The following is a 10444-nucleotide window of genomic DNA, read 5'->3' as shown; positions in this document are numbered from 1 at the left end:
GAAACAATCAAATAAATGTGATTACTAAAGTCACATTCGAGTTGGTAATTTCATATAAGAGCTGGTCCCTTTAACAAATTGATAAGCTGCGGAAATGGAAATTTTCTAATTATTAAGAATAATTTATTATATCGAAGCAATATAATGAATGATCATAATTAACTCAAAACAAGAGTTGGTAATTTCATATAAGATTAGATAACATAAACGTAGACTTGATTGAGTCAGGTGAAACTGTGTTTCTGGAGCAATGGATGATGGACAAGGAAGGTGAGCATGAACCTAGAGATGCCGATTATCATCCATCACATCTTCGTTTCGCATATTGGACGTTCTGCATGGATCAAAGAAGAACACGAGTACGATCAATCTTCTTCTACGGTAGCCATCGGTGTTCTTTTAAGCAGGAGGTACTTCGTTGGTTCGATTATAATTTGTATATATCCTTATTTCGATTTCATCAGGTTTTTTTTTTTTTTTCTAGTGGTCGAATTTCATTAATTTTTTTTTTTGGTTCATAAATTTCATTAGGTTGTTTTTTTTTTTTTTTTTTTTTGTCATAAATTTTTTGGTTCATAAATTTCATTAGGTTGTTTAGTGGCCAGTAAAAGGGATGAATCTTTCTTGGTTCTCAACAATTTGCCCTAGCTTCTAATTTCTAGACAATTGCATTATTCACAGAAGTGATAATCAAGAAGGCTACGAAAGGTTCAAGCATTAGAATTGAGAAGGGTATCACATAATAGGCACATGGGGCTATTGAGTTCAGCGAATTATGTTAAATGTTAAATGCGTGTCATTTTCTAAAGTTGGTAATTTTAGAACTCCCAAATATAATATTAGTACAACTATTGAAACAATTTGTACTTTCAATGTGATCCGTAAACGTTGGTAAGTGAACTCGAATAAAAGTAGTAATTCCGTATAACATAATAAAAGTTCCTCCGGGGACTCAAAAAGGAGTCAGACGATTTCATCGAAAATTTGGTAACCCTATCATAATGGTATGCTATACAAATGTCCATTGGTAATTATTAGAAAACTTCCTAATTTTGAAACAATCAAATAAATGGTATTTATTAAAGAATTTCGTAATTTTGAAATGAATCGATAATGTCATGTAAAAGTTGGTAAAAGGGTGTAAAAGCCTCCGGACCCTGGCCGTCACCTCCGTGAGTTCCCTCTTCCTCCGCCTCGGCTCCGCTCGATCGCCTCCGACAAGGCGGCGGTGAGGCCATCGACCGAGGAGCCGAGGAAGAGGAAGAGGAGCGAGGGCTTGAGGTCGCCGATCGAGCGGAAGGTGTGCTCGAAGGAGGTCAGCCAGGGGGCGGAGAAGAAGAGGAACGTGTCCTCCCTCGTCAACTTCTTCTTCTCCTCGTGGACTCACTGGTAGTGGCTGAGGACCTGTTCGATTAAGGCTTTGCGCGCTTTGCCGTCGCTATGGTGGGTTCTACTGTTTAGAGAGAGAAGGTGTTCTAGTTCTAGCTCGAGTTACTAGTCCTACTGAGTCAGCAGCGTGCATTTGAACGAGTTGGGTTGCGGGGATGATCATCGACCCAACTGAGTAGGAATCCTTGTTTATCACAGAACCTGCGCGAGCAAAACAACATCCGTACACAGACCAAGTCTTCGAACATGGAGGCCTGAACACGAGTTAGCAACGACTGCGGCAAAATACTTTTCCTAGATTGGCACGATACATCAGTCAGCAGTTTTCTGGTACAAAGGAACCTGAGATGCCGACCTTTGTCCGACCGATACATCAGTCAGCAGTTTTCTGGTACAAATGAACATGAGATGCCGACCTTTGTCCGACCAATTCACACGCCAAGGTTCGCAAGCATCTCTTTGAAATGCCGGTCGAAGTACAACTTGATATCATCAGTATCCCAATGAACTTCGCTCCACCAATGTGCATCACCTCTAATCTCCTTTATCGAGTTGCCATTCACGGTCCTGAATGGCAACTTCTTGAGCGAAGGGCAGCGCGTGACCTCGAGTTGCTCGAGCCTCTGCCACGACTCCTCTCTCCTGCAGAGGCGCTGTAATCGGGGCAGCCCGCTCAAATGTGCCGCCTGCAGGTTAGGAACAGCAGCATGTTCTTTCGCACTTCCTGGGACGTATTGGAAGAGTTCATTCAGATGGACACAAGTGTCTACCTTGATTTTGCTCAGTTTGGGCAGGCTTGTGATCCGATCCCCAAAGAAGAACAGATTCTCCAATTTGTCGCACCCAGTTACCACCAAAGCTTCCAATTTGGGAAACCTCAACCCCAAGCAATCGGCTAACACCGATAGGCTCTTTATCTTCCCGATGTTATCAAGATACAGCTCTTCCAAATTCGGTAGTAGGTCGAACTTGGCGTTGCTTCCTTCGTTCAACACGGCATCTTTGAGAGTCAATATCTTCATACTAGCAAAACAATCCACTCGGTTTACGACGAGGTTTTCCAGAACCTCGTGAAGGTTGCAACAATTATCGAAGGCTAGAGAAGTCGCGTGAGATATGAACCATTCTGTACTGTCTCCTGAGAGGTCTCTTTCCATTGGCCTTGGTATGTCGTGCGGCGAATGCGTCAGTCCCATCGAGCAGCGAAACGTTTTCAGCCTTTGGATCCAATAAACATCGCATTGTTCAAACGCCTTCGCTGTATCGTGCAAGCATAGACATAGGACAGATAACCTTTGCAAAGACTGTAAATCCTCCAGTGCCGCCCTTTGCTCCGTGTGGCGCTCTTGCAAGTAAATCTCAAAGTAGAGCAGCGGAGGTCTTTGCTTGATGAACCAGCGGTAACTGCTTTCTGTCATGTCTAGGAATTCCAAGGAAGTCAGCTTAGAAACTGTTTCTGCTAGAACGAATTCCAAGTTGAGTGTGTACGACAGATCCAACTTCCTCAGGTTTGTGAGTTGATCCATCCCTTCCGGCAATTGCTTGATACTCGTGTCATGGAGATCGAGTATATTGAGATTGGTAAGACTTCCCAACGGCGGCAACTCTTCGAGATGGTTACAGCTCCTCAGAAGCAGAGCGCGAAGATCTCGTAGGCTGAGGAGAGAAACGGGTAGTGACCTTATCTGGGTTCCTCCCAAATTCATTACTTTCAAAGCTCCGAATCCTCGCAGAAAGTTCTCTGGAATCTCTTGTAGGGAGGGGTTGTATTGAAGGAACATAGATATCACTTTAGGACACTCTATCTCCTGATCAGACAACTCCTTTATGCTGTTCCTCATCAGAGAAACCCTTTCCAGGTTTCTTTGCAACTCGACCTCCGAAAGTCTGATCACTCTGACATTAGCTCGAACGAGAAACTTGGACTCTGGACCTGCGCATGTCACGATCCAAATCGCAACGTCGCGAACCACGCCGTGCATCTTTATGCTATTGTCGGAATCGCCGGTCTCCAGCAAACACGAGTCTTTCAAGCTCTCGATCAAGGCGATTCCCCTGTTTAGCGCAGCATGCTAGGCAAGTTGTTCGCCGATCAGACCTTCGGCCCACCAGCATTCGGCCAGTTCGCTTATGAGAATGGAGTGGTCCTCCGGATACAGGCAGCAATACAGAAAGCAAGATTTGAGTTTTTCGTTCTGTAGCGAGTCGTAGCTCAATTTCAGTGAGCTGTACAAGTTGGGCTCTATACCGTGAATAGAAGGTCTCGACATTCTCAACTCATCTATAGCATCCTCCCACAGGCCAACCTGCGTCTTCCGTCTCATCGCCGAACCCACGGTGATGAGAGCCAGTGGCAGCTTCCCGCATGCTTTGCAGACAGTTCCTGCTAATGGCTTGATGCTCTGCAAATCAGCTACTTCTCCGGCATGTTCCTTAAATAATTCCCACGTTTCTTCATCCGTCAAGACTTCAACCTTAACCTCAACATCGGTCATCATTGTTCGACATACATTCAAGGACCGCGATGTCAGTATGATCTTAGACCCCAAATGGTTTTCCGGTCGGGGGATGCCGACACGATCCAAGTCGATGTGTTCCCATACGTCGTCAAGAATGAGAAGAAATTTTTCCCTCATAAGCCTTTGCCAAATCTGTATGGCTGTCCCTTCCATGGTTTTCTCCTCCTTCAAGTTCAACCGATTGGCTATCTTGTTCTGCAGATTCTTCACATCCAGCTGCGACAACGAGGTAGTTTTCGAAACCGTCGCCCAGATAACCAAGCTGAAAGGCTGCCGCGACGACGACGAAGTGCTGCTGAGCTTGTTGTTTAGGTTCTTTACCAGGTAGCTCTTTCCCACTCCTCCCATCCCCCATATTCCGACTCGCCGCACTTCATCTTCGCGTAATAATTCCAGAACACGAGCCATCGTTTCCGATGAAGTCGTGTGGTCTCTGATCGAAGGGCAGGGAATATGCTCAGCCACCCTTACAGGAGGATCAGTGGCATCTCCAATCGTTTCTCCACGCCAGCACCTCCTCATCTTGGAAGTGATGGAATGGAGAACAAACTTTCCGCCTTCTACGACAAGTGAAGAGACAAGCGAAACGGCGAATTCCATACCGGAGGACGGTCTATGCAGGTCGGCGCGATCAAGAAGGACGGCTAGAATTCGAACGAGGATCGATTGCAAGTGCTAGAAGCTCTTTGGACCGGATTGCTCTGCGCAGATTCAGCTCAAGACGAATCGATTGCATAGTCCAAAGTAAGTAATCGACGATGGAACAGGACGAACAGAAAAAGGTGCCCGACTCCAAAAACAGAGATGTGGCAAACATAAGATCAAAGAAGTTTAGTCCTTCTGTTAAATGAACAGTAAAGAGCCCGATGGCCAGATGGCCTTGAGAAGCACCGTCGGTAGCAAGGGCCGGTAAAGCTCGTGGAAGGGACGGCGGAGGGAAAGTTCGACTCACGGTTTCTTCTGGTCAGCGTCGTGACTCGGAAGTCGACGGCATGCAAAAGGCTGTGAGGGAAAATTCGCAGAAAGCATGGGTGGTGGCGACTTCTTTTTTTCGGGGCTGGAATGACTGGTTATGACTAGCCAACGAAGTTAACAATGGACCCGACCTCTGTCGCCACCACACCCTTTTTTTTCCTTCCTTTTTGACATAAAGTAATTACTCAGCACTACCTTTTCGAAAGAAAAATTTATCTAAAATGTCATAAATCTACTGTATTACGGCTAATTTAATCTTAAATTTTTTAATTTGGACAATTTAGGGGTTATACCATGAAAAATCCCAAATGGGTGCACTTGTGACAAATTTACTATAAACTCATTTTTTGGCAAAAAAAAAACCATAAACTTGTATATTTATGACAAATTTATCATTCGTTAGTTTTCATCAAATTGGGTTAATACCACAAAAAATCTCAAATCGGTACACTTATGACAATCGGAGGGTAAAAATCTTGAATTGGTCGCCAACCGCTATATGTCATCCAACTCAGCAATTTGACAAGAAAATTCAACAAAAACTAACGGATAATATATTTATCACGTGCATACTAGTTTGGGAAATTAGATTGAGGTAAATTTGTCACAAATGTAATAGTTTGGATTTTTTTTATGGTATTAACACTTAATTTAATCCTAAACTTTTTCCCTATTTCCTAATGTAACCCTTTTAGTCAATTTTGACCGGAAATCACTCATATGACTTTCAAGTTAGCAATAGTGGTCCTGCATTGCTGTGGGCAATTTTTATTAAAACTAATTTAACATTTTATGATTTTTTCTCTTTTTCTTTTTTCTTTTATCGTATTTTCTTATTTCCTTCCGCCAATCGCTAGGGCCTCGGCAATTGTCGGCGAGGAGCCCTTGCCAAATTTGGGCAAGGGCATTGCCCTCGCTTGATTTGGGCGAGGGTGTTGTAGCCCTCCACCTATGGCTGGCGACCTATGCGGGCCATCACCAAAGTTTCTCCAACTGATGGAGGAAACCACCACAAAAAAAAAAAAAAAACGAGGAGGAAATTCGTAATTTTTTACAATATATTTGCAAAAATTATCCATGTCGGCGCCGTCCGTGCCACGTGGGACGTCGATGTTCATATAAGTGATTTATGGTCAAAATTGATTGGAAGAACCATGTTGTAAAATCGCTAAAAGGTTTAGACTAAATTAATCAAATTAGAAAGTTTAAAGCTGAATTATCCGCCATACAATAGTTTAGGACTTTTTGGACAATCATTTTCACTGGAACGAAAATGGAAATTTCCGGCATGAGCGGAAGTTTCGAATCATCCAGCTCGCGTTGCTCTTTTGGACTTGCCTCGAGCAAGGCATGGGGACTTCCTGACACTCTCTAAGGATATATGCTCCCCAACCAGTGCGACGCGGTTTCATTACCATGTTTGCACAACAGGAGAGTACGAGGCCCAGATAGAAATAAATGAGCGGAAGTAAAATGTCGTAAAAAAAGAAAAAAAAGAAAAAAAGTAAGTCTGCAAGCAGACCAACTACTACAGGTTAGCTAGGGCTTGACCTGTTCATTGGGTGGGCCGGGCCAGGGCCTGCTCAATGCTCAATCTCGAACCTTCGGAGGCGCCGTTTAGGCCCGAACTTTTGGGCCAGGGCAAGTGTCCAAGCCCGCCCAAGTAAGGAACATGGATAGGTCTGGCCCACCTACTACCGAAAATGTGCATTTGAGTTCTAAAGCTTAAAAAAAAAAAAAAAAACGATCAAGCCATCCCTCTAATTAACACTGTCAATTTGTTGAAAGGAAAATGCTAACATGATGTTTTTATATTAATTTGCCTTTCCTACTTGGCATTCTTTTTTATTCCAAATCTTATAAAATTAAACAATGCAAAAATTTTATTTAAAAAAAAAAAAACAAAGCTGGAAAAGAATGGCAGTGCTCATTGGCGGCACCACCATCGCCCATAGCTAGGCTGGCTGGTGGAGGGCACCGGCCCTAGGTGTGGGCGGCAGGCCCAGGGCGAGGCCTCGCCCCCATATGGGAAGCATTGGCCCTAGCCTAGCCCGGCGAAGGTCACCTATGGCCAATGAGGCCTCGCCTAGGGTTGGCGAGGCTCGCTGACCCCATCGCTCAAATTTGGGTGATTCTTGCCTAGGTGCCGCCGGGGGCGACTAGACATTAAATAAAACTTTAGCCATTTTAGTCTTTTAATCTAATTTAGAACAAATTAGAAGAAGACAATAACAATAAAGAAATGACAATAGGAGAGAGAAATTATTTTTAAAATTCCACGTAAGCACAAATTGACGGTATTAACAAAAGTACTTGATTGTACTTTTTGAAAGTTTTAGGATTTGATTGTACTTTCGCGATAAATTTTATGAATTATAATGCATTTATCGGTAAATTGTTTTATTAGCTACTTCATCTATGAGTTTTATACTATTTCTCTGTGATACATTGGAAAATTTGGTTCAATCTATCCTATTATTGTCGATAAAATTGTGTATATCAAGGCTGAATTATTGATAGATAAATAATTCACTATATTTTCTAAATAAAATATGGGCCAACCAGGTACGTCCACTGATTGGGCTTGGAAATTTTTGCCCAGGATCGCCGAATGGACCCAAAAATCCAGCCAAGCCTGCTAATTGATCAAAGTCTAGCTTGGGCATTGTTCATCCATGTTTCTTTGTTCTTATTTTGTTCCTTTCATTCTTACCAACCAAACGACTCTAACTGGTCGACCCAGTTGGATGGAGCGCCAGGGAATTGTCAGCAAGGAGTTGCAGGTTAGTCGTTCATATTTCATCAATTACGTGTAAACTCTTTTAGATCAATACAAGTTGCACATGCTAAACATCTAAACTTAGAGTGCGTTTGTTTGAATGAAAGTATTTTCTAGAAATTAGTCTAAGATTCTTACCCGTTTGGTTTGTCGAAAATGATTTAGTCAATGGAAAACACTTTTCGATCAATGAAGGTAGATACTTGTATACATCTAAATGAACATGTGCTGGCGAAAACTATTTAGCCTATGATTAAATGCGATTAAACTCATTTTTAGTTTCCGATAAAAAAAAATTTTCATTTTTAGTAGCACATTTATGTAGTGCAACTCGAATATATCATCGGCAGTTTAAGGGTGAAATTATGAATTGTCATCCATGCGAGTTTCGCATTGTTGTCCAATTAAAATAGGACTATTTGTCATGAATTTATAATTAACTAAACTAAAACTGCAATGAAGAAAATTGGGAGTTAAAGAATCTAAAGCGGAAGAGAGAAATTCTTGTATATGTCAATGTGAATAGAAAAGAGTAACGGGAGTTTATGTTTAGCCTTTATTAAATAATTATCTAAGGTAATAAGATATACATAATACCGGATATAATCAATTAATGATATGCAATATCAAATGCTATATACACGCACACTCCCGACGGATGTGCATAATCAAGTATATATCCTAATATCGCTAACATCCCCCTAAAACTCAAGTGACCTAGTCACATTGAGTTTGAAATCAAGTGTGACAGTGGCATTAAAACTTATTTCTCCATGAAATCAACACTCAATGACAGGCTTGTGGAGCCACGACGAGGAGTTATGACATCCAAATTGCGGCTGTTCGTAATGGAACTTTCAGATCTAGCCGGTTTGAGGGTGGCAAGTCCGATGGTGGTATTGGCTTCTTAAACAGATGAGAATCGGAGGGGAAACAACAAGCGGCCTATACGGCTAGCTTGCAAAACAAGAATTGAGCAACGCGGCCTAAATGGCTGGTGTTGTAGCATTAAGTAGCCTATACGGCTGGCTTGGGAAAATAATTACTAAGCGATGCGGCTAATATGGCTGGCATCGAAAGAAAACCACCTCCGTGATAAAGGCTCAACTTGGCGACACGTCGTCGACTTCGTAACACGACCACCGAGACATAGAATCGATATTTTTTTTTATATGTATTGAAAAGAGTACATAGAGCCCATGCATGCACTTCGGATTTCCTTAGGAACGAAAGCTCTGATACAAGGTTAAAGAATGTAAAGCGGAAGAGAGGAATTTTTGTATATTTTTTTGGGTCTAAAATTCTTGTATATTTTGATTTTAATAGAAATGAGGCACTCTGATGAACACTATCGAGAAATGGGGATGGATTTATTTTGCTATGGAGACATGGGGTGCACTGGGTGTGAATGCACCCGGTGCACTAGGGTTACCTTAGGAAATGAGGCTCTCATATCAACTTGAGAATAATGCGGAAGTCTGAATTTCGATATTTATTTGTATGTAGTGAAAAGAGTACATAGAGCCCATGCATGCACTTAGAATTTCCTTAGGAACAAAAGCTCCGATACCAAGTTAAAGAATGTAAAGCGGAAGAGAGGAATTCTTGTATATATTTTTTGGTCTAAAATTCTTGTGAATTTTGATGTGAATAGAAAAAAGTACATGGAGCCTATTTATAGGCTTTATTAAATGGCTATTTAAGGTAATAAGATAAATATAATACCTAATATAATCAATCAATGACATGCAATATATTAAAGGATATACATGTATAGTCCTTACAGATGTGCACGATCAAGTGGATATCCTAAAATTGCTAACAAGAAGACATGTAAAATATCTCTAATATTGGGAAAATTGTCCAATAAGTCCTAAACCTATTGTACGACAGCTAATTCAATTCTAAACTTTTCAATTTTATTAATTTTAGTCCTCAGCCTTTTGATGATTTGTCAATTAAATTCTAAAATTTTCAATCGTGTCAAATTAGTTCTAAACCTTTTGTAGTTTTGTCAATTTAGTTATTAATCTACTATTTGGATAATTGGGCAAAGTAACATATTGAGAAACTGTCGAAAGATTTATGACTAAATTGGAAAATTACTAAAAGATTTAGGGCTAAATTGGATGCCATACAATATGTTTATGACTTTTTGGATAATTTTCCTAAAGAAAATTAGTCCAACATAACTTAAACCGGCACCGACATATAAATCGAATCCGAAATCAATACTTTTCGGGAAGTGTCAAAGGATATGGTGCTATTCCTAACTTGCGAGCGATACCCGTTGGAGCGGGTTATCGCAATCACAATGCTTTTGCGGGAGAGAAGAGTGGTGGCAAACTTTTCGAGCAGCTCGAAGTCGCGCGATGTCGTTGGCACGAGAAGTTGCCATTCAGGAACATGAATGACAACTCGATAAAGGAGATTAGAGGCTACCAAAGGAAGCTCGTTGGGACATTGGTGGAGTGAAGCTCGTTGGGACACCGATGACATCAAGTTGTCGTCTTTGACCGCAATTTCATTTACAGGCCAACCTTCGCAGACGAAGTGATCAAAGGAAGTATCGCAGATGTCAGTGTTCCTGTGCACCAGAAAGACTTGGTGACTGGCTTGTCTTGCAATACCTTGGAAGGCTGCGTTTGATTCGGCTTCGAAAATAGGTTTTTGGAAAAATGTAAAGACAGGAATCCTAAAGTTAATGTTTGTGTTTCAGTTGGTGCAACTTCAAGGATTCGTGGCTTGATTTTAGGTCGAGAGAGACCAGATTTCAAAGCAT

At 41.6% G+C, this 10444-nt stretch overlaps 1 protein-coding gene across 1 annotated transcript; it reads right to left on the bottom strand.

Moving 5' to 3' along the window:
* Positions 1-1761: 1761 nt before the first annotated feature.
* Positions 1762-4881, bottom strand: LOC115738180 (disease resistance protein At4g27190-like). The gene is given in 1 exon segment (XM_048284676.1): positions 1762-4881. A coding segment is annotated over 1 exon segment (2688 nt). The 5' UTR covers positions 4509-4881; the 3' UTR covers positions 1762-1820.
* Positions 4882-10444: the final 5563 nt, after the last annotated feature.

Source organism: Rhodamnia argentea, chromosome 8 (genome assembly GCF_020921035.1).
Source record: "Rhodamnia argentea isolate NSW1041297 chromosome 8, ASM2092103v1, whole genome shotgun sequence".
NCBI lineage: Eukaryota > Viridiplantae > Streptophyta > Magnoliopsida > Myrtales > Myrtaceae > Rhodamnia > Rhodamnia argentea.
This window is presented reverse-complemented; position numbering and strand designations above follow the sequence as displayed.